General features: G+C 41.1%; 1 protein-coding gene across 1 annotated transcript; it reads left to right on the forward strand.

Annotated features, from left to right (window-relative positions):
• The first annotated feature begins 37 nt into the window (after window positions 1-37).
• top3a (DNA topoisomerase III alpha) lies at window positions 38-22,201 on the forward strand. The gene is made up of 19 exons (XM_062036448.1): window positions 38-564; window positions 4,881-4,940; window positions 5,034-5,107; window positions 5,186-5,261; window positions 5,390-5,498; window positions 5,626-5,769; window positions 5,876-6,046; window positions 6,129-6,229; window positions 7,847-7,921; window positions 8,009-8,091; window positions 8,227-8,437; window positions 8,525-8,710; window positions 8,808-8,937; window positions 12,914-13,027; window positions 13,109-13,274; window positions 13,361-13,507; window positions 15,241-15,363; window positions 19,095-19,804; window positions 21,538-22,201. Exons 1-19 carry the CDS (start codon window positions 349-351, stop codon window positions 21,678-21,680), a joined length of 3,039 nt encoding a protein of 1,012 aa, XP_061892432.1. The 5' UTR covers window positions 38-348; the 3' UTR covers window positions 21,681-22,201.
• The last annotated feature ends 3,255 nt before the right edge of the window (window positions 22,202-25,456 follow it).

Here is a 25,456-nt window from a genome sequence, read left to right on the forward strand (position 1 = left end):
TTTGACCTGTCAGAGTATTTACGACAATATCCAAACTTTACGACATCACGACAAAGTACGGCAGTATTTGACAGGCGGGCGCGGAGTTTGTAAACAAAATTCGTTTCAAGTAGTCGGACTTTCGGAGAAATAACACATGAAGTCTTTGTCTGGGTTCTGTTAACTGGCTCGCAGCTTGTTTATTTAATCGGCGGGGGTGTTGCGAAGTTCAAGAAAAGGTGACATGGTTTCCCTTTGGACACTTCGCTATTGGTTCTAGCTAGCACTTTTAGCTAACATGCTAACAGTGGAAGAACTGCAGGGGAACAGTGTGGAGAACAGGCTGCTTTATGTGGGTAGAGGTTAGGCATGCAAGTATCGAGCCTCTTCACTAAATATCTGCTTCGACTGGGACGACAGAGAGCAGGTGTCCAACTGAGGTGTTGTTCTGCGGCGCAGAGCTCAGCCGCCACGGTAGACATGAACCGGAGCAGGGGTCAAATCAAGCGGGTGCTATGCGTGGCCGAGAAGAACGATGCAGCTAAAGGCATCTCTGACATCATGTCCAATGGAAGTTTCAGGAGGGTCAGTCAAGTCTCTTGGTGACGTTGTCTTTCCATTGTACAAACCCCGTTTCCATATGAGTTGGGAATTGATTGATTGATTGATTGAGACTTTTATTAGTAGGTTGCACAGTGAAGTACATATTCCTTGCAATTGACCACTAAATGGTAACACCCGAATAAGTTTTTCAAATTGTTTAAGTCGGGGTCCACTTAAATTGAGTCATGATACAGATATATACTATCATCATAATACAGTCATCACACAAGATATCATGGGTACATGATATATGATACATCACATTGAATTATTTACATTATTTACAATCCGGGGTGTGTGTGTGTGTGTGTGTGGGGGGGGGGGGGGGGGGGGGGGGTGTAGGTCTGACTTGGTAGGATATGGACAGCAAGTAAGTGGGCATAGAGAGAGAGAGAGATCAGAAGGCATAAGAACAAGTATCTGCATTTGATTGTTTACATTTTATTATTAACAATCTGGGGAGGGTGTTAGTTTAGAGTTGTAGCTGCCTGGAGGTGAACTTTTATTGTGGTTTTGAAGGAGAATAGAGATGCCCTTTCTTTTATACCTGTTGGTAGCGCATTCCACATTGATGTGGCATAGAAAGAGAATGAGTTAAGACCTTTGTTAGTTCCGAATCTGGGTTTAACGTGGTTAGTGGAGCTCCCCCTGGTGTTGTGGTTATGGCGGTCATTTACGTTAAGGAAGTAGTTTGACATGTACTTCGTTATCAGGGAGGTGTAGTGGATTTTATAGACTAGGCTCAGTGCAAGTTGTTTTACTCTGTCCACCCTGAGCCAGCCCACTTTGGAGAAGTGGGTAGGAGTGAGGTGGGATCTGGGGTGGAGGTCTAGAAGTAATCTGACTAGCTTGTTCTGGGATGTTTGGAGTTTAGATTTGAGGGTTTTGGAGGTGCTAGGGTACCAGGAGGTGCATGCGTAATCGAAAAAGGGTTATAAATGATAAATGGGTTATAGTTGTATAGCGCTTTTCTACCTTCAAGGTACTCAAAGCGCTTTGACAGTATTTCCACATTCACCCATTCACACACTGGTGGCGGGAGCTGCCATCCAAGGCGCTAACCAGCAGCCATCAGGAGCAAGGGTGAAGTGTCTTGCCCAAGGACATAACGGACGTGACTAGGATGGTAGAAGGTGGGGATTGAACCCCAGTAACCAGCAACCCTCCGATTGCTGGCACGGCCACTCTACCAACTTCGCCACGCCACGAGAGTTCCCGCCAGAATCCTCATGGTGCTTTTGTTGACCAGAGAGGAGATTCTGTAGAGAAATCTCATTCGTTGGTTGACCTTTTTGATTACCTTGGTTGCCATTTTATCACAGGAAAGATAGCCTCTAGAATGGAACCTAGGTAGGTGACCTCATCCTTCCTGGCGATAACAATGTCACCCACTTTTATAGTGAAGTCATTGACTTTCTTAAAGTTGATGTGGGACCCAAATAGGATGGATTCCGTTTTACCCAAGTGTATGGATAGCTTGTTGTCAGCGAGCCAGGTGTATGTTCTACAGAGTTCAGCACTGAGGATTTTCTCCACCTGTGACTTGTCCCTGTCTGACACCAGCAAGGCCGAGTCATCCGCAAGCAAGAACAATTCACAGTCGCATGCCGATGACAAGTCGTTTATGTATATTAGGAACAGTAAAGGCCCCAATATACTGCCTTGGGGGACTCCACAGCTCACTGAGAAGGGGTGGGGGGACACGGTGCCGTTCTCCTCTACCATCTGCTCCCTCCCCTCCAAGTAAGATTGCATCCAGCTCCATGAGGTTTTGTTAAATCCGATTGCTCTGAGCTTATCCAACAGTATAGCGTGGTTAACGGTGTCAAAGGCCTTCTGAAGGTCCAGCATTACCATGCCGCAGTATTTGCCCGCGTCCACCTCATGTTTGATGTGGTCGGTCAGATAGAGAAGGCATGTGTCAGTGGAGTGATTAGTTCTGAAGCCGGATTGGAATTTGTACATGAGTTTATTAGTGGCAAAATAACTATCGACCTGTTCATAAACTATTTTCTCCATTACTTTCGAAATGGAACTGAGAATAGAAAGAGGTCGGTAGTTGCCAGGTTCCACATTGCTTCCTTTTTTAAAGAGGGGAGTTACTCTGGCTATCTTAAAATCTTTTGGTACTTGGCCTTGTGTAATTGATAGGTTTATTATGTGCGTGATGATCAGGGCAATGATGGAGGCAGAGTCCCTGAGGAATCTGGAGGGAATATTATCAAGGCCGGTGGCCTTGTTTGGGTGGAGCGCGCTCAATTTTTTAAACACCTCATCAGCTGTGACCATTTCTAATTTGAAATCATTGTTGGATACTCCTAGCTTACTGTAGAAGGCTTTAATGTGTTCTACACCAAAGCGACCAGAGTGGTGGGACAGCTTGCTGACAAGAGTTGCAGCTATGCTGGTAAAAAAGGTGTTAAGTCTGCTTGCTACCTCCATTTTGTCTGTAATGAGGGAGTCACCCTCCTTGATGCTGGTGAGTCTGGTTTTAAGTTTCTGGCTGCAACCAGGAAGCTGGTTGTTGAGAATTTTCCAGAGCTCACATGGCTATTGTGTTAGATGTAAATATAAACGGAATACAATGATTTGCAAATAATTTTCAACCCATATTCAGTTGAATATGCTACAAAGACAACATATTTAATGTTCAAACTGATAAACATTTTTTTTTTGCAAAGAATCATTAACTTTAGAATTTGATGCCAGCAACACGTGACAAAGAAGTTGGGAAAGGTGGCAATAAATACTGATAAAGTTGAGGAATGCTCATCAAACACTTATTTTGAACATCCCACAGATGAACAGGCAAATTGGGAACAGGTGGGTGCCATGATTGGGTATAAAAGTAGATTCCATGAAATGCTCAGTCATTCACAAACAAGGATGGGGCGAGGGTCACCACTTTGTCAACAAATGCGTGAGCAAATTGTTGAACAGTTTAAGAAAAACCTTTCTCAACCAGCTATTGCAAGGAATTTAGGGATTTTACCAGCTACGGTCCGTAATATCATCAAAGGGTTCAGAGAATCTGGAGAAATCACTGCACGTAAGCAGCTAAGCCCGTGACCTTCGATCCCTCAGGCTGTACTGCATCAACAAGCGACATCAGTGTGTAAAGCATATCACCACATGGGCTCAGGAACACTTCAGAAACCCACTGTTAGTACCTACAGTTGGTCGCTACATCTGTAAGTGCAAGTTAAAACTCTCCTATGCAAGGCGAAAACCGTTTATCAACAACACCCACAAACGCCGTCGGCTTCGCTGGGCCTGAGCTCATCTAAGGTGGACTGATACAAAGTGGTAAAGTGTTCTGTGGTCTGACGAGTCCACATTTCAAATTGTTTTTGGAAACTCTGGACGTCGTGTCCTCCGGACCAAAGAGGAAAAGAACCATCCGGATTGTTATAGGCGCAAAGTTGAAAATCCAGCATCTGTGATGGTATGGGGGTGTATTAGTGCCCAAGACATGGGTAACTTACACATCTGTGAAGGCGCCATTAATTCTAAAAGGTACATACAGGTTTTGGAGCAACATATGTTGCCATCCAAGCAACATTACCATGGACGCCCCTGCTTATTTCAGCAAGACAATGCCAAGCCACGTGTTACATCAACGTGGCTTCATAGTAAAAGAGTGCTGGTACTAGACTGGCCTGCCTGTAGCCCAGACCTGTCTCCCATTGAAAATGTGTGGCGCATTATGAAGCCTAAAATACCACAACGGAGACCCCCGGACTGTTGAACAACTTAACATCAAGCAAGAATGGGAAAGAATTCCACCTGAAAAGCTTAAAAAATGTGTCTCCTCAGTTCCCAAACGTTTACTGAGTGTTGTTAAAAGGAAAGGCCATGTAACACAGTGGTGAACATGCCCTTTCCCAACTACTTTGGCACGTGTTGCAGCCATGAAATTCTAAGTTAATTATTATTTGCAAAAAAAAGAAAAAAGTTTATGAGTTTGAACATCAAATATCTTGTCTTTTTAGTGCATTCAATTGAATATGGGTTGAAAAGGATTTGCAAATCATTGTATTCCGTTTATATTTACATCTAACACAATTTCCCAACTCATATGGAAACGGGGTTTGTAGATAATACAGTATTCTGGACAGTAAATAGTGAATCGGACTGACAACGTGTTAACATTAGCGTCCACCCACTTACCAGAATGACGAGACAACTGAGCTACTATAAGATCAATTTTTTTGATTTGAAATTGTAAAACTTTACAATTTACAATATGCCCCACGTTTTGTTTCAGATATAACTAACGGTTATGTTTTCTACTCTAGAGGGAAGGACTGTCCAAGTTTAATAAGATCTATGAGTATGAATACAATCTTTTTGGTCAGGTATGTACACAAAGTGAAATAGACAATTTCTTCAGAAGAAATGTGCTCTCATGGTTTCTCCTTGTTTTTGTCTATGTCCTCATCTGCCTGTAGAATGTGACAGTAACAATGACATCAGTGTCAGGCCATCTGCTGGGTTTTGAATTTCGAGCCCCATTCCAGAAATGGTAAGTTAAAAAAGCAGATACGGTAAGCACCACTTATATGCTACAGTATACATTGATAGCGACATTTTCTATCTGAAGGCACAGCTGCAAACCTGTGCTGTTGTTTGATGCTGATGTTGAAAAGTACTGTCCAGATGGCATGATAAATATTAAGGTGCGTCTTCTTACTTTTCCAATGATTCACAAAAAGTTCATACATTGTATTTAGATCCATTATGAAAGCTTTCACTCCCTTGGTTTCTGTTTGTGAGCAACTCTCCTTTTGCTGTCTTGTCTCTGCAGCGTACACTAGAGAAAGAGGTGAGACAGTGCCAGGCCTTAATTATCTGGACTGACTGTGACCGAGAGGGAGAGAATATTGGCTTTGAAATAATCAACGTCTGTAAAGCAGGTACTGTATGAATAAAGGTTTAATTCATGTGACACACAACCCTATTATGGTGACAGTAAAACACCAGAAAGGGTCCAGCTTTTCATATGCACGTAGACCTCATAAGTTTGTACTAATATATTTTCAGTGAAGCAAAATTTGCAACTGTTCCGGGCGAAGTTTTCTGAAATCACGCCCAATTCCATTCGGCGAGCTTGTGAGACCCTTTCTGACCCAGACATTAACATCAGTGATGCTGTTGATGTCCGCCAGGAGCTTGATCTGCGGATAGGTGAGGAGAAGCACTTTATGATTAATTATTACTTAATGTGATCACTGTGATGATATCACATGTCAATCAATCTAATTTTGGTTTTAATATGTATTTTATCCCTTAGGCGCATCCTTCACCCGATTCCAGACCCTTCGCCTGCAAAAGATCTTCCCGCAGTCTCTGGCCAATCAGCTCATCTCTTATGGCAGCTGTCAGTTTCCCACGCTGGGCTTTGTGGTGGAACGTTTCAAGGCCATCCAGGCTTTCATTCCTGAGACTTTCTATAAGATTAAAGGTGCATTGCATATAGACACACACAAATTCTGGTGTGAAGAATGTTTTAAACTCATTTGTACAACTCTGCTTTATTGTTACAGTGCTGCACGTGGTGGAGGAGGACACTGTTGAGTTTGGATGGAAAAGAAACCGTCTCTTCAACCACACAGCTTGCTTAGTGCTCTACCAGATCTGCATGGAGGTATGCAATCTATTTTACTATTTTTTTGTATTCTACTTTTGCAGAAAGCATGAAAGGGTTTAGATGAACCAATCTGTATATTTCATACCCATATCCACTGTTTTTTAATTTTTTTATTTGATTTTAAGTCTATATAATCTCAGTAAGCAGCATGGTGGAACAGGGGTTATGTGCCTCACAATACGAAGGTCCTGAGTAGTCCTGAGTTCAATCCCGGGCTCGGGATCTTTCTGTGTGGAGTTTGCATGTTCTCCCCGTGACTGCGTGGGTTCCCTCCGAGTACTCCGGCTTCCTCCCACCGCCAAAGACATACACCTGGGGATACGTTGATTGGCATCACTAAATTGGCCCTGGTGTGTGAATGTGAGTGTGAATGTTGTCTGTCTATCTGTGTTGGCCCTGTGATGAGGTGGCGACTTGTCCAGGGTGTACCCCGCCCTCCGCCGAATGCAGCTGAGATAGGTTCCAGCACCCCCCCGCAACCCCAAAAGGGACAAGCAGTAGAAAATGGATGGATAATCTCAGTAGCCAGCATTGCTAACGGATCAGATGTGTCGCCCAAATCCGTGACTGTTTGTGAAGAACACTTACTGTACACTTGATGTTTGCCAAATTACTCAGAGCTGAGGAAGACAACATCATCAAAGCTGCTTGTTACAGTATTTCACACTTCAACCATGAGGATCAGATGCTCAGAATAGAACACAAACGCACGCACGCACACACACTGTGCACTGCACAATTAGTTGTACTTAACAATGTTGTTACATCAACTTAAAACCACATACTGACTGTCAATAATATTATGAATTAGTTGGAAACCTTTCCTATCTTTTGATTCATTAAAATGTGCTGCCACATCAAAATACACCCAGTAACTCAGTTAGGTGCAATGAATCAATATACAGTTGTGGCTAATGATTAATAAAACAATTACCAGAGCTTATTACAAATTAGAAGCAATATTGTTCATAAGAATTTTTACAGTTGAAAGCTATTATTTTGTTGGTACAATCAATCTATTAATTATTTGTGCAGTGAAATAGATTATAGAAAATACATTTACAATGTTTATTTGATACAAATACGATTTTATCTTGTTATGGTGATTATTTCAGGGCTGTATCAAACCACTATGGCACCATGGTTGCCGCCAACTCTGTCTGTGTGTCTGTGTGTCTGTGTGTCTGTGTGTCTGTGTGTCTGAGTCTGAGTCTGAGTCTGAGTCTGAGTCTGAGTCTGAGTCTGAGTCTGAGTCTGAGTCTGAGTCTGTGTCTGTGTGTGTGTGTGTGTGTGCTCTTTGTAAGTGCGTACATTGTTTGTATTCTTTTCTCTTACTGCAGCTCACAAACACTACTGCACATTTGAATGTGCCATCCTACCTATACAAATATATGTATGAAAATAAAAATAGTAATCGGTTCAATTTGTCTTTATGGATGTAGTTTGCAGTGGTGTAGCGCTGCACTGTGAGCTGTTTGTTATATTCGGGTTACCTTATTACTGTACATGTCAAGCAATAAGTGGTGCTGTGTAGTGAACAACATGATTACTAATCTAATTGTTGACTGATCGTGAGAGCGCAAACACCAAAATATGTGTTTAACCTATTCCTAGGATCCCACAGCAACAGTCACATCAGTAACCAGTAAGCCCAAGAGCAAATGGAGGCCGGTGCCCTTGGACACAGTGGTAAAGTCAAGCATCCAAACCCTTGCTTGCTGATCTTGATATCAGCAGCAGTATCCTTATGACTTTTCTTCTCTTGTCCTGCATCAGGAACTGGAAAAACTGGCATCTCGGAAGCTGCGAATAAGTGCTAAAGAGACCATGAAAATAGCAGAAAAACTTTACACACAAGGGTGAGTAAAGTATCTTTTTGTGGCTTTCTGGTCTTTACACTTTAACTTTACACTTAACATTGTAAAAACTTTTCTGGTGTAAGTTTTTAATAACTCTTAAGGAGGAGTGTAACACCGCATTATTTTTCTGCATAGGTATATCAGCTACCCTCGTACGGAAACAAACATTTTCCCAGCATCTCTTGCTCTAGCCCCGCTGGTGGAGCAGCACGTGCCGAGCCCTGACTGGGGCTCGTTTGCCCAAAGGGTGCTTGACCAGCCTGGGGGTCCCAACCCACGACAGGGCAAAAACTCCGACCAAGCACATCCCCCTATACACCCCACTAAATACACACACACACTGCAGGTAGGTACAATCCGTGTTTCTAAACAATTAAAACCACATATTACAGACCCAGGGCTATTTTAACACACGTGTTTCTGCTGTGTTTAGGGCAACGAAGGACGTGTGTATGAGTTCATTGTCCGGCACTTCCTGGCTTGTGTATCCCAGGATGCTCTGGGGCAGGAAACCATTGTGGACATAGACATTGCTCAGGAGAAGTTTTTCACTTCGGGACTCATGATCATTGCGAGGAATTACCTCGATGTTTATCCTTATGACAAGTGGAGCGCGAAGGTAAAGAGGTGTGTGTGTGCGTGTGTGACTGAGGGGGGTTACATATAACAGACGAATGCAAGACATTGAACTGTAGGTGTTACTTTTTACATGCTAGGTGATTCCAGTGTATGAACAAGGATTTCAGTTCCAGCCCTCTGCTATAGAAATGGTGGATGGTCAAACTAGTCCTCCACAGCTGCTCTCTGAAGCTGACCTCATATCATTGATGGAGAAGCACGGCATTGGTACAACAACACACACACATTAGGCGGCTATTTGGTGTCAGAAGAACTAACAAAAAATATATACATTTAGTAGCAAAAGCCATCCATGTCATTTTGGTTTCATTTTTATCATTGTTGATTCAAAATGCAGTGGTTAAATTTTCATTTATATTTGCTAAAATTCTAGTATGGCGCAATGGCTTCTTAGGCACGGTGGCTGTCAAATTTGTATTCCTTCTTCTTTGATACAGTTTATCTTGAGGAATAAAGTGAAATGAAGTACATAAAAAACAACGCCACTAGATCTTGTGCTTGATAACAGCATGAGGAATAGTTTCATCTTTGTTCAATGGTATTTTATAAATTATATGATAGTCATTTGTAGTAGTAGTTTATTTTGGACATGTTAAAAACAAAGCAAAGCAAATAATAGTGAACAGGCAATAATCTTAATAAAATTACAGTAAATTACAGAAATAAAAACAAATACTTCTAAATGGGTTATACTTGTATAGCGCTTTTCTACCCTCAAGGTACTCAAAGCGCTTTGACACGATTTCCACATTCACTCATTCACACACACATTCACACACTGAAGGCTGGAGCTGCCATGCAAGGCCCTAACCACGACCCATCAGGAGCAAGGGTGAAGTGTCTCGGTCAAGGACACAACGGACGTGACTAGGTTGGTAGAAGCTGGGGATCGAGCCAACAACCGGAGGGTTGCTGGCACGGCCACTCTCTCAACCGCGCCACGCCGTCCTTCTCAATGAAAACACACAAAACAATTTTCATATCCAAAAAGGAATGGAAAGAAGTAAACTTATTTACTCTCACGGTCCACCACTTATTTGTAAATCAAATACTTAGCTTTCTTATCATTATTATTAATTACATACAATGTTTAATTTACTCGTCTTATTGCAACATATTATCAATAATCCTTTATTTACTTTTCTTTGGCACATACATACATTACCTATAGGCACATGTATAAAAGTACAGTACTAAGTGATGGTAACACCAATCAATAACATGTAAAAAAAACCTACCCAAATAATTAGAAAAATATAAATAATAATACTAGAAACCCTAATTCTTGTATGTATTAAAAGTAATGTCTTTTTATTGCTTTTTAAACTGAAATAAGGTTGGAAATTGTTTTAAACACGCATTCAAACTGTTCCATAACTTAACCCCACACATTAAAACACAAAAGCGTCTTTGTGTTGTGCGTACATTCGGCATTGGGCAAAAGTTGATATGGGGATTAGCACAAATAAATATGTGGTTATTTTCTATGCTGATGCCATATTTTGTGGTGAAAATTTGAGTGTTAAATTAATAAGAAACTTAAAATTGCCATTTTTCTTTACTGGATTTTAGTTTTACAAGTGTGTGAAATGACATAGTTGTGATGTTTGACCAGATTACAGTGGTAACTCGGTTTTTGTCCGTTATTAGTTCCAAAAGGTGTGCGACCAATCCAAAATGAGTATTTCTTTCCCAATAAAATTTTTGTTTTTGTTTTATTATAATAGTATAAGGGAATGATATGCGGGTTGACTGGTTTGTATAGGGCTGCAGTTATCGAATATTTTAGTAATCACATCTTATATCCTATTAATCAAGTAATCGGATATAACACACTTTATTGCCTCAATGCACATTTTTATGAAAAATAGTTCAAACAAAGATTTGTTCTTTTTTTTCGACTAAATGCACACCATTAATATTGAAATTGCACTTTTAACATATGTGCATTTATTGAATTATTTATTTTTTAAATCTACAATGTTTGCTGCCACACAGATCATGACACTCACACACCAGCTCATGTGTCCCGTGTGCCAGTTGTGCGGAAACATTGTCCTCATATTTTAAGTTCCAGGCACTCCATGCAGTCTGGATTTTCTCCATTTTAATGAGTTGCACTCATTTAACGATTCATTAAAGCAACAATTTGTTTTTTTCTAATCAAACTAATCGATTCATTGTTGCAGCCCTAGTTTGTTAAATGCAATGTTTGGCTGTATGATGTCAAGATGCTAAACAAAAACCAACCCAAAAGTTTGTTTAAAGATTTTTGTAGGAAACCGAATTGTTGGAGCCAAAATTCTTTATTTGTTTATATTGTTTTTATTTTATTTTCTCTAATTGATTGTTGGGTTCAGCATGTTTAATTTCCTTTTCTGCAGATTGCTCCGCCCACTTCCTGTTAAGAACCAGGAAGTGTTGACAGGGAGGGGACTGTTGCTATGGTGCGGTTACCATGGTAGCCTCCATAAATTAGGTTCAGGTGTGAGCATGGGCAGGGCGATTGAAGGACAAACAGTTTTCGACTTAATGTACAGCCCTTACCTTTTGGGCTGGTACCGAGGGCGACTGTGTTGACCAGTTTGATGCGTGTAAATGATAGAATGTCCAGTACTGTAGAAATGTGTTTGGATAAGACAATCTGTTTATTCCAAGCTATCTAAATTAAATCAAATGTAGGTTATATAACATAAAGTATGCTGACCTTGAATGGCACATTATTACAGCATTGTCACGGCACGACACAACACGATACCACATGACATGACACGCATCTAAACTGCTTGAACCCTGGAAAGTGGTCAACAGTCATGGAAATGGAGCGTATGCCGTTAAGACCCTATTGGGGTGGGTCATCAATGGCCTTCCTGATTACAGTAAGAAGAGGAGTAAGATTGGCTGCTCCACTACTACTGTTAACAGGACCTTCATAATACAAAGAAGACATTTCTAGAGATGACGTGAAGTTCATGAAGGTCATGACTAATACGTGCAAGCTTCAAAACGGACGCTACATTTTGGAACTTCCCTTTAAAATGGATGATGTGTCTCTGCCCAACAATCAGTGCGCTACTAGGCAGCGCATACTTGGTCGGAAAAGGAGGGAAAGATGCAAGATTTTTGATGTCACACAACAACGGTACATTAATACCACTCAAAATCTTGCAGACAAAGTCTCAAACGAAGATGGAGACAAGTCCAATACATCTCTGACCTATTCTGGAAACGCTGGTTAAGAGAGTATTTACCTTTGCTACAGGAGCAGCAGAGGTGGAGCAAACAGAGAAGAAGTCTCGTCCCAAATGACATTTGTATTGATCGCAGACAACATCGCTCCACGTGGCTCTTGGTTACTTGGAAGAGTCATGGAGACTTATCCAGATAAAAAAGGATTGGTGTGTTCTGCTAAAATCAAAACTGAAAAAAACTCTAACTCAAAGATGGTTATTATTTGTTTATATTTATGGCTCCATTGTTATTTATTTTGAATTGTTCATGGCATCCTGCCCTTCTCAATTGGGGGCCGGAGTGTTGTAGCCAAAATTCCTTATTTGTTTATATTGTTTTTATTTTATTTTCTCTAATTGATTGTTGGGTTCAGCATGTTTAATTTCCTTTTCTGCAGATTGCTCCGCCCACTTCCTGTTAAGAACCAGGAAGTGTTGACAGGGAGGGGACTGTTGCTATGGTGTGGTTACCATGGTAGCCTCCATAAATTGGGTTCAGGTGTGAGCATAGGCAGGGCGATTGGAGGACAAACAGTTTTAGACCGTGTCGTGTCATGTGGTATCGTGCCGTGACAATGCTGTAATAATGTGTCATTCAAGGTCAGCATACTTTGTTATATAACCTACTTTTGATTTAATTTAGATAGCTTGGAATAAACGGATTGTCTTATCCAAACACATTTCTACAGTACTGGACATTCTATCATTTACACGCGTCAAACTGGTCAACACAGTCGCCCTCGGTACCAGCCCAAAGGTAAGGGCTGTACACGAATTATACAAAAAGTGGGTCATACAAAAACCAAGGTACTGCTGTACTTAAAATCAAGTATAACCTTTGGCAGAAATCAACCATGAATTTCTCACATTAATTCTTTTTGAATGCCCAGCATTAAAAAGTGACTTGAACCATTTATAGAAGTCAACCAATTAGTCCAAATTGTGTTAAACAGGCACAGATGCAACACATGCTGATCACATAGAAACCATAAAGAGTCGCATGTACGTGGGCCTTACAGCTGACCAAAGGTTTCTACCTGGGGAGCTTGGCATGGGACTGGTGGAGGGTATGTACACAACCTACACTACAGACTAAAGGCTTAAGACGTTTTTAAAACTAAGGAAGTGCCTGCTGCCTGTTTGTTTAGGTTACAACGCCATGGGTTATGAGATGTCAAAACCCCACCTGCGGGCTGAATTGGAGGCGGACCTCAAGCTGGTATCAGACGGAAGGAAGGACAAATGGACCGTGTTACAGCACCACATTCAGAAATATAAAGCTGTCTTCATTGAGTCCGTCAGGAAGGCGAAGAAGTTAGTTGTGTATTATTTACGGTGTAAAATTAGTCACTGCTGCTTGTAGCCGAAAGTATCCAAATGTTCAAAATGTCCCTCATCAGGTTAGATGAAGCACTGTCGCCATATTTGGGGCCTGCTCAGGAGATCCCTGAAGATGAGGAGCAAGACCTGGAGATCCCAGTGCCTGTCAGAAAGTGCCCACATTGTGGACGGGACATGGTGCTGAAGAGGAAGAGGGAAGGAAACAGGTATCGGCCATTCTTAAATTATTGAAAATGTTTTCTTACACCTGGAAAGCCCACTGATGGTCTTATTTCAACTAGTGACATGCCAAATTTTCAGCTGCCAAAAATGCAACTTTGGGCCATTTTCGGCTTTTGTCACCAAAACAAAACTGCCAAAACCGGATGTTATGATGACATAAGCAGGAAGCCTGCGCTTGTTTGGGGTGAGGCAAAATGTCTGCAGTGTGGGCTTATATAGAGTAGTACCTAAACTTACAAGCTTAATTTGTTCTGTGACGGAGCTCTTAACTCAAAACACTTGTATCTCAAATCAACGTCTCATTGAATTATTTAAAATAAATGTAATTGGTGCTTGCACCACACCCACAACAATGCAATTTTAACATGTAACATAGGATATGATATACTTTATTCAAATTATGTGGTCGGTACAAAATAAGGTGAAAACAAAAGGGAAACATCAAATTACACAAAAGACATAAAAAACATTAAAGAGTACATAGCTGTTGCAACCAGCTGCCATTTCAGCAGGGCCATTTCTACATAGAGGTAAAAAGTAAAACAATAAAATAACAAAAAAATTAGCAATAAATAATACATCTTGTGTATATAGAATTGCACAATGGATAGACAAACAACAAAACAAAAACATGCTTTTTAAAAAGAACACATTTTATGATAAGACAGTTTGTAAAAAAAATATACAATAAAATTTACTACTAACAACTACAGTACTTTTACCATTACCTACAGCATTTACCATTTTAGAGGGGATTTCCTTCAAGCTTCATCTGAGTCAATTACAACATCAGCAACTTCTCCATGTTTTCTGTCGTTAAGACAGTTTAACATTCTTCGCTGGCGTTAGACTCATTCTGCTTCATTATGGTTTAGACTAGCAGTGCTGCACTTGAATTGCGTCGCCAATTTGGCAACACGCTCGGTCATGTTTTTTATTACTGGGTATTTATTTTTTAAAATTCAATAAATACCATCCTCTTCTTCTCAGCACTGTCCTCCACACTTACTTTCTGCCTTCCTATGGTAGGAAAACGAAGTTATAAGCTAATGTTAGCGAGTAAGACCTGATGTTTTGGTCAGATCTTACGGCGTTCACTGTGACATTTGCTCTTTTTGTGACATTAACTGTAATTGTAACTCAAATTTTTGCTCGGAACTTAAATCAACAATTAGCCAACAGACAGCTGTTATCTCTAAACACTCTTAGGTTGGTACCTCTTAAGTTGAGGTACCCCTGTACTTTAATATATCAGAAAAACACCTGCAAGCATAACCTTGCAAGACGTGCAATATTAAGGGGGAATATCTGGGAAGACATCGGGCTTAATCTCCTAAAATCCAAACATTTTGATTATGTGAACACCGAAAAGGAAAATACCGCCGTATGTGTCGACTGCATCTGTGGCGCCATTTAATATTTGGCCTGTACAATATTATTTTTTATTTTATATTGTTGTAATACCAGTGGTAAATATGTTCATGATTTTATAATTGTTTTATTATCTAAAAAAATAAATGTTAATTTGTTCAATTGCAATGCCTCGATTTTATTGAGGTTAGGTTAAATGCAGTGGTAATAATAATTGGCATAACTATTTCGGGTTTACGGCCAAGAATTTTCATTTCGGTGCATCTCTAATTTGAACGTAAGTAAACCTGTGCTCAAAATCACTAATATTTTCCTTCCCCTCCATGTCTCTGCCCCTTCCTTGTAGCAAGTACCTGTCCTGTGTGGGCTTCCCAGCCTGCAAAACAGCTGTATGGTTTCCTGACACGGTGCTGGAGGTCAGCAGGGACGATAGCATTTGTTCCACCTGCCAGCCGCGGCCTGTTCACATGTGAGTCTTTCACACAGTCGAATGCCCAACAAGTTACACTTTATATTGAAACATTCAACTCAAACTAGAAATTGGACTTCAAAGATGAATGCTGGGTGATATCACAGAGTTAAAATACCACAGTGTATTAGAGACTACACCTCTTGGCTAGTCCATCCACAGCATAGCAAATCATAGCAACTCCAGGAAAACTGTAAAAGTAAGGGTGGTGAGTCGTATATGGAAGTTGTTACTGCAGTTGCTTTTATGGATAGTTGCCATTGCTTCACTATTTTATGTTAATCGCAGAATAATAATGTGTATATTTTAGAGTCTCGGCACACACACTGTTAACCCCATTGCTGAAGCCTAAAACAACAAGCAACATAGTTCTCATGGTACCCTTTGTACAAGTGTGAAACTCTTATGATAAGTTATTATTAGGCAATTGTGTCAGTTCCGACTGTGTCTGAAGGTGAAAGTATTTAAAGCTGAAGTTGAAAGTCTGCTGAGAAACAATCACCGCTAAATAATGGGCGACCATTTTTTTTTAAAACAGGCTTACACCATGAACAGTTTTTATTTGACAAAGAGCAAGGTCATACAGGCTTTTTGCTGAAAATCCTACTATGCAAAAAAATTCATTTTCACCGTAGCTACTCATTATGCGACATGGCAATTACACACATTATCGTGCAGGTGTATTCAATATTATGGCTTTGTAAGTTTAAGTAAATGTATAGAGTTTGAAAAAACCTGATACAAATCCTGTCTGCATCAGTGGGTGTGAGCCCTGTGACCACATGCCAGAGCACAGTCCAAATATAGGGCACATTTGGCAAGCAGCAAGCCAGGGTGCTCCACACTAGCATCTGTTGCCACAGCAACTAATCAGATGTACCCCTCTCAAAGCTCAACTACAGCGCCTGGCTGAATAACGGGTTATTTTCATCCAGCAGTTTGTGCATGTTCTAACACTTATAGAACAATAGGAATGTTTTATGTCTGTGCCACTTTACTGGTCACCATGGCAACTTTAGTTTTTAGACACTCATTTCAAAATGTTTGTCATTTGATTTTTTTTTTTTAACATCCATCCATCTCTGTACCACTTATCTTTACCAGGGTCACGGGTAAGTTGGCGCCTATACCAGCCCTAGACTGGTCGCCAGCCAATCCCAGGGCTCATATAGACAATCATTCACACTGACATTTATACTTATTGACAATTTAGTCTCCAATTAACCTAACATGCATATTTTTTTTAAATATGGGAGGAAGCCGGAGTGCCTGGAGAAAATGTAAGCTCTTGGCCATACATGTAAAGAACAAACTCTAGGGGTGTAACGGTACGTGTATTTGTATTGAACCGTTTCGGTACGGGGGTTTCGGTTCGGTTCGGAGGTGTACAGAACGAGTTTCCACACGAACATATTAAGTAGCTAGCTAAAGTCTTAACAAGCTGCTCCGCTTCGTTTTGCCTGTCTCTGTCAGTACTCTGCAGCACGCAGCATTGTCCCACCCACACAACCATCTGATTGGTTACACGCAGTGCGTATTCAGAGCGCATGGTGTCTGCTCGTGATGAGCAGGTAGGTGTTTAGCAGGTAAGCATCAGGCAGCGGACTCTCCCCAAATTATAATAAACACCTCCCAGTCAACTCCTTGTAACATCACTATGAGCCCGTTGACGTTCTAGAAACAAACGGCAGCATAGCTCGCTCGCAGTTCTGGGTTGAGGTGAAGGCTAATTAGCTTTTAGCGTAACGTTAGCTCATTTTGCGTGTGTGTGTGTGTGTGTGTTACGGACAGCAAAGCCCTGTCCGTCTGTTATTTCACTTTACCTTTTTCTGTGTTGATAGAGCTGTGTTGAAGCAGCAAAAAAGGACATTATGTTAAATGAAGAGTTTCTTTCTCTGATAGTTGATATAATAATGTAACTGCATCATTAAGCCTACATGAACTCCATGGTGTTCAGGGATGAATAGTCTCTCCTATTGCTATTGTACTATTTTTTCAGCTATAGTCACATTAATCATTCGTAATGGAGCAGCCTAGTTTTGAATGGCAGGGTCCTTGCTATCACATGTTGATAAAAATATAACATTTACATAATAAAAATCAACTACAGGCTTCCCAAATGCTGTAATAAATTAAGCATGATGACTTGAAACTGTTTAATGTTGCATTTTTATATGTAGAAGAAACGTTTTGTCATTTTATTTAATCTGAGCAACAACTTGAGGCAGTTTAATGTTGATTAACGTGGGCAGAATTATTCTAGTGTTCCCAATGTTAAAAGGATAAAGCCATTGTTTACAAATTTTGTAAATAAATAACCAAAAATATTGTTTTCTTACTGTACCGAAAATGAACCGAACCGTGACCTCTAAACCGAGGTACGTACCGAACCGAAATGTTTGTGTACCGTTACACCCCTAACAAAATCTGTATCAAATAATTATCAAAGCTCGAATATCATAAGAATTCATTTAAGTTGGTCATATAGTACAGTTGTCCTTCCTTTATCGCTGTTAATTGGTTCTGGACATGACTGCGATAAATTAATTTCCGCCAAGTAGAAATAATTAATTATAAATCAGATATTTTCAGATGACCTTCTCAATACCTTTTTCAACATTTTGGGACCCTTCTGGACATTAAATGACACCCTTTAGTAATCTTTACGCTCTTTTAGTCCAATATAATATTGGTGTCTGAGGGTGAGCCAAACAATGGCCACAATACTGAACAACACACTTGGACTGGTATGGCCAATACTACTGTAGTTTTGATATTTTTAGTTTATTTAGCCATTTTTATGGTTTGAAATGCTCAATTTTGGACCAAAACATTGGAGAATATGCGTTAGAATTTTTTTTCATATACCTAAAATATCTGCGGTGTGTACTCTGACTTTGGATGCTTTATTAATCAATCAATCAATCAATCAATGTTTATTTATATAGCCCTAAATCACTAGTGTCTCAAAGGGCTGTACAAGCCACAACGACATCCTCGGTGTCGAGTGGGTCTGATATAATATTGTGAAAGTCCAACACATCAGCGAAAGTCCAGTCCATGGTGGGGCCAGCGGGAACCATCCCGAGTGGAGACGGGTCAGCAGCGTAGAGATGTCCCCATCTGATGGACAGGCTAGCGGTCCACCCCGGAGCAGAGTAGAAAAGAAAAGAAAAGAAACGGCAGATCAACTGGTCTAAAAAGGGAGTCTATTTAAAGGCTAGAGTATACAAATGAGTTTTAAGATGATTAGGCACCGTTAGACCAGGGGTTTCCAAACTACGGCCCGTCAGCGTCTTCAATTTTGCCCGCAAGACAACATGAGTCCAATAAGCAATTTGGCCAGGAGCAGTGTGTTCATATCATATATTAATAGCAAGTGGTCTTGATAGCTGTCTTTATGTCGCCATCTGGTGGCCAACGATAGTAACTAAACCAATAATTGTGCTTGCAAGAAATTGAAGCACAACGTTTAGTTATTTGACCGAATCCAAATAACCTTCCCTAGTCATGGTGCATTACTGCATTATTAGTTACTTTGCATGCAGTCCACTTTCGGCCCCCGGCCATATTCTTTTAGCCCATTTCGGCCGCCCAGTCTACTTTCCCTACAAAAATACTGCCCAATTCTGAAAATACTCTGAGAGGGGAAGATTAGTCAAAGGTAATTATTGGGGTTGTAGTTTTCAGTGTGTTTCTAATTTTTTATTTGTCTCCTGTGTGTTCTTCAGGTTAAAGTTAAAGTTCCGCAGGGGAAGCCTACCCGCCATGATGCCCTTAGAGTTTGTTGGCTGTATCGGTGGATGTGATGAGACTCTCAGAGAGGTGCTTGACTTAAAATACTTGATGTCAGGAGCAGGGGGAAGAGGTGAAGATCCCCGACCAAGTACCTCAAGACCAGCACCAGCCCGAGCACCAATTTCAAACCCCAGACCTTGTGCTCCACCTTCTGCCCTCTCTTGGCCCCCGCAGCCTCGTCCACCACCAGGGGGCAGTAGCATTAGCGCACAAAACAACAATGATGTCATTGTGTGTAACTGTGGACAAGATGCAATCCTGCTGACTGTGCGTAAAGACGGCCCCAACCAAGGTCGCCAGTTTTACAAGTGCAATTCAGGAACTTGTAATTTTTTTCTTTGGGCTGATGAACCAAGCCAGCAGGTGGCCCAGCACAGTCGAGGGCCCCCGCCACCGCCTCCGCAGAGGATCTCCCAGCCTCCACGACCATCGTTGGGGTTCAGGAACGCCGCGTGGGGAGATGGTGGCGGCCGGCCCGAGGGGGGGTCAGGAGGGGCCGTGTGTAACTGTAACGAGGCAGCAGTGACGCGCACCGTGATGAAAGACGGACCGAACAAGGGACGAACGTTTCATGTTTGTGGGAAACCCAGAGAGCAGCAGTGTAACTTCTTCCAATGGGCTGATGAAAACTCCCCACCACAAGGCAAGACGCACATACGCAGTAGATGAATGTGTAGTTATATTTAACTTGAAAAACTCGGAATAACAAAATAAGATCCTGTCCTGCAAATAGGACACAACATTTTTTAATACATATTGCCAATTACAGTCAATCTTTTAAAACGACTTTCACTTGGTACAGTCCCTCGCCACATTACACTTTAAATATTGCAGTTTCACTGTTTTGCGTATTTAAAATTATTGAAAAAAAACATTCTAAAACATTTTTGTCCTAAATTAAGCATTTTCAAGCATAAACATAGCTAAATGAACTAAAATATCAATACTACAGTAGTATTGGCCACTAGATGAGACCAAACCAATCAGATCACGCTGTTCAGTATCAGGACCACTGATTGGCTCAGCCTCAGACAGCATTACTTTATTGGATTAAAATATTGTAAAGGTGACTAAAGGGTGTTATTTAATGTCTAGAGGACTCTCATAATCTTAAAAAAAATATTTAGAAGGTAGCTTTCTAATACTTTAGCTATGAAAATATTAGTTTTTTAATTAATATTCCTGGGAGGTCGTGAGTTCAAACCCTGGCCGAGTCATGCCAAAGACTGCAAAAATGGGACCCATTGCCTCCCTGCTTGGCACTCAGCATCAAGGGTTGGAATTGGGGGTTAAATCACCAAATGATTCCCGAGCGCGGCCACTGCTGCTGCTCACTGCTCCCCTCACCTCCCAGCGGGTGTACATGGGGATGGGTGGTCAAATGCAGAGGACAATTTCACCACACAATTTCACCACACACTTAATCACGGACATGTCCGGAACTAATTTACAACGATAAACGAGGGATTACTGTATAATAAATGTGAATCCTATCTAGGTATTTCTAATGTAACAAAAAAATAATATAATTTACGTGACAGAACTTTTATTTTCTTTACATACTCTTGTCTAGCATTAATGGCAACAACACACACCAGAAAAGAGTAAAGGTGTAAAACCTTGCTGCAGGCTTTGAATGGGAAACAGTACTACCATCTGGTGGACAAATAGACAAACTGAATAATAATCAAAAGTCCAATTTGATAGTTTAAGATTAAATATGCTATAGTTTGTTAGGATAAAAGTGGTATCATTTTTATTGAGATTATTTTTTTCTTGCCCTGATGTGGGATCTGAGCCGAGGATGTCCGTATGGCTTGTGCAGCTCTTTGAGACATTTGTGATTAAGGGCTATATAAGTAAACTTTAATTGATTGATTGATGTAGCTTTGCATTTTAGTCCGAATTGAAGAAACACAAAGTATAAAAAAGTATCTTAAAAGTAAATTTGGAAAATTGTACTTACATTTGGGGGCTATAAAAAAACAAAAACACTGAATGGCACAAAATGTCCTTAGGAGTTAATAATAATAAAATTAATCAGCTTGTTCTTCAGAGCATGATGCTACCACAACAATGCACACCAATGGATCAGAATTAGCTTCACAAACTTTTTCCTCTCTGGTGCAAAAGTGCAACGTAAACCAGTAAAATACACGTGAACAAAGAGCATCTTGCTATGCTAGTAGCGTAACTACAGTTTCTATGCCCATTCCTGCGACCTGTGGGTATGTGCATTGGAATAACTTATCTCAGAAAATGTTAGTGTGACAATGCCTGGAGTGGAGACACATCCTTACTTAACCATGACGACAACACACAATCCCTCCTGCTGAGCAATCGTGCAGTGTTTTGACCTCTCTTTTTCTCCATCAGGTGGCGTTGGAGGTGGCGGATTTAACGGGGCGAAGAAGGGAAGGAAGATAACAGGGGACAAACCCCCCGCTGCCAAGAAACCTCGTTCCTGCGGCATCTGCCACATACCAGGTCACACACGTGTCACCTGTCCTCAGCGGTGACAGCAGCGACCCCATCTCGATTACAAGTCTCCATCTTTCACACAGAATGAAATCCTGACAGAGACCCTTACGTGCCTTTACACAGTTATTCTAATAACATGCGGTCAAGGATCAAGTTTTTTTTCTGCACATATTACACTGGGGCCCGAGAAAGAGCCCTTTGAGGGAAGGAGACACTTTTAAATCTGCACGTAGCTACTGCAGCTAAAGGATTGGCAAGAGTTAACAGCTGCCCTTGGCGCCAATGAAACATCCATTCATTGCCTTTCTCTTTATTTGTCATTTTGCATGCAGCCACTAGTAGAACGACACTCTGGTTTGAGCAGAGTTGTCTTTCGTTTTACAGGAAAATGCATGTCATTTTCTCAACATTTTGCCATTTCTGTCTTTTTATAAACAAATATTTGTGAAAGTTAACTTGGCAGTGAATGGGGGATATTACTGTTAATAAGGTTATCCATCTCAAAATAATTCCAATTTTAATATGATAAACTGATAATAAATGTGTATATTTTAGAGCATTCTATTGTTCAATTGATTTTTTTACTCTGCTTTTTTTTATTATCAGATAAAAAACACAACTTTGCTTTAGGTTTCACTTTTAATGATTCTCAGGAAATTGTTCAGTTCTGGTTTCATCCCGACTCATACACTATATTGCCAAAAGTATTTGGCCACCTGCCTTGACTCACATATGAACTTGAAGTGCCATCCCATTCCTAACCCAGAGGGTTCAATATTATGTCGGTCCACCTTTTGCCGCTATTAGTTTCAACTCTTCTGGGAAGGCTGTCCACAAGGTTGCTGACTGTGTTTATAGGAATTTTCGACCAATCTTCCAAAAGTGCATTGGTGAGGTCACACACTGATGTTGGTCGAGAAGGCCTGCCTCTCAGTCTCTGTTCTAATTCATCCCAAAGGTGTTCTATCGGGTTCAGGTCAAGACTCTGTGCAAGCCAGTCAAGTTCATCCACACCAGACTATCATCCATGTCTTTATGGACCTTGCTTTTTGCCCTTGTGCACAGGCATGTTGGAAGAGGAAGGTGCCTACCCCAAACTGTTCCCACAAGGTTGGGAGCGTGGAATTGTCCAAAATGTTTTGGTATCCTGGAGCATTCAAAGTTCCTTTCACTGGAACTACGGGGCCAAGCCCAACTCCTGAGAAACAACCACACACCATAATTCCTCCTCCACCAAATTTCACACTCGGCACAATGCAGTCCGAAATGTAGCGTTCTCCTGGCAACCTTAAAACCCAGACTCGGCCATCAGATTGCCAGATGGAAAAGCGTGATTCATCACTCCAGAGAAGGCGTCTTCACTGCGCTAGAGCCCAGTGGTGACGTGCTTTACACCACTGCATCCCACGCTTTGCATTGGACTTGGTGATGTATGGCTTAGATACAGCTGCCCGGCCATGGAAACCCATTCCATGAAGCTCTCTGTGTACTGTTTGTGGGCTAATTGGAAGGTCACATGACGTTTGGAGCTCTGTAGCAACTGACTGTGCAGAAAGTCGGCGACCTCTTTGCACTATGCGCTTCAACACCTGCTGACCCCTCTGTCAGTTTACGTGGCCTACCACTTTGTGGCAAAGTTGCTGTTGTTCCCAAACTCTTCCATTTTCTTATAAAGTTGACTTTGGAATATTTAGGAGCGAGAAAATTTCACCACTGGATTTGTTGCACAGGTGGCATCCCATGACAGTTCCACGCTGGAAATCACAGAGCTCCTGAGAGCGGCCCATTCTTTCACAAATGTTTGTAGAAACAGTCTCCATGTCTAAGTGCTTGATTTTATAAACCTGTGCCCGAGCCAAGTGATTAGGACACCTGATTCTGATCATTTGGATGGGTGGCCAAATACTTTTGTCAATATAGTGTAAGTCTTATATGAAGCCATCTTAGAATGCAGACTCACCACAAAATAGCTTTTGTGGTGAGTCTGCGTTCTAAGATGTACATTTTCTAACTCAAACGATGTCGATTCTCAGCCATTCAGGTCATGGTAATTAGCAAATGTTGAATACTAGCAACTACTCTTTTTTTCTTCTTCTTACCTTTCATCCAAAAGGCTTCGTCGGTTATATATTTTACGTGTGGAGTTTCCCTAATTTATGTCTCTGGTGGGTGTGGTCACAACCGGGTTGTTATTGTTGCGGCCTGGTGGATATCCCTGTCCTCAAAGGAATGTCCCTTCTTTTAAGATGCAACTAAACTGCTGACTCTGTGCCTGATGAAACTTCCCTCCTCGTTACACAGCCAGACCTTTAGCCCTAGCAACAATTGTGACCACCCCCACCAGAACCATTTAGAACTGAAGAAACCTTTTGGAAGAAAGGTGAAATGGAAGGCTGCCCCTCCCTATGCGCAGATGTGTGGGATGGAGGGCCCTGTTTTGCATGAATAAGTGCATGTAAAATGTCAATGAAAGAGTGACAGGGCACTTGATTTACTGCAAACTCATTCCTAGCCTCTTCCTGCTCTGTCACTGGTAAAAATATACCGGCAAATTTCAATAGACATTCACAAAGTCGTTAATTTGTTTTAGTCAAAACTCACAACTTAATTAGAAACATAAGTGTTCCATCCATCTATTTTCTACCGCTTATTCCCTTCAGGGTTGCGGGGGGCACTGGAGCCTATCTCTGCTACAATCGGGCGGAAGGCGGGGTACACCCTGGACAAGTCGCCATCTCATCGCAGGGCCAACACAGATAGACAACATTCACACTCACATTCATAATATTTGAAAATCATTTTTAAACTGTTGGATTCGGCTAAACTAAGGTCAAATGTTTTGTCTCGCAAATCTTAAGAATGCATTCATGAATCAAGGTTGAAAAAACTACTAGTCATGCAGTCTGATGTCAAAGTGTGTAATTCAGTGGTAGTGAACAATGCATGCTTCTTGTCACATAACTTTTGTGCACTCTCTTTTCCCAGATGTGTTTGTTGTTTGATGCCTGGGGCTACAGGTTTGAGGGGTGTTTAATGAGAAACGCATGGATTCCCGGTATTGGACCTTTTAAAAAAAAAAAAAAAAAAAAAAAAAAAAAATTCTAGATATTCCAGGGATGCAATGCTGATCTTCCTTTACTGGCACGTTAGGTGAGTCACGCGTGAGTCATCACGAGTGGGCGCTAATGGTCCTGCAGTCTTGTTTTTGTGCTCCTAAATACACACACGCACACACAGTGTCGGTATCCGGGCAGATAGCAAGTCATGTGATACTTTGCCTTTTTTTTTTTCCTTCCTCTATAGTAATAACCTCTTTCTTACGGGAAGTGGCAGACTGCTTCCTCGCAATCGTTCCCTGCAGGAGGAGGAGGAGGAAGAGGAGCTCATAAAGGCGCTAAAGCGTGATGACGTCACCAAGTCAGTCACTTCACATCAGTCACTTCAAGCTGGCACAAGTAGAAGAATAAGGAGGTCTTAATAGGCAATCATAAATAACTACTTAAACGTGTCATTAATTATAATTGGAATCAGATAAGATAATCCTTTATTTATCCCAAAAGGGGGACATTTATGGCGTTACGGCAGCAAATGGCATTGATTGCAAACAAAGTAAACTACTAACACAAATTTAAAATATACTAGAAAAAGAGATCACTGAGAGTTGCGGTTTTAGCAAACATTTGTAGTCAGCATTTCCAGCATAACACAGACATTCACAGAGTGCACAAAGTGTAACAGTGATATGATGAACATAGTACAACATTAATATAGCATTATTTTTATTGCACAAAGTCGGAATGAATTGTCCAGTTGT

The sequence above is a fragment of the Entelurus aequoreus genome, linkage group LG25 (genome assembly GCF_033978785.1).
Source record: "Entelurus aequoreus isolate RoL-2023_Sb linkage group LG25, RoL_Eaeq_v1.1, whole genome shotgun sequence".
Classification (NCBI taxonomy): Eukaryota; Metazoa; Chordata; class Actinopteri; order Syngnathiformes; family Syngnathidae; genus Entelurus; species Entelurus aequoreus.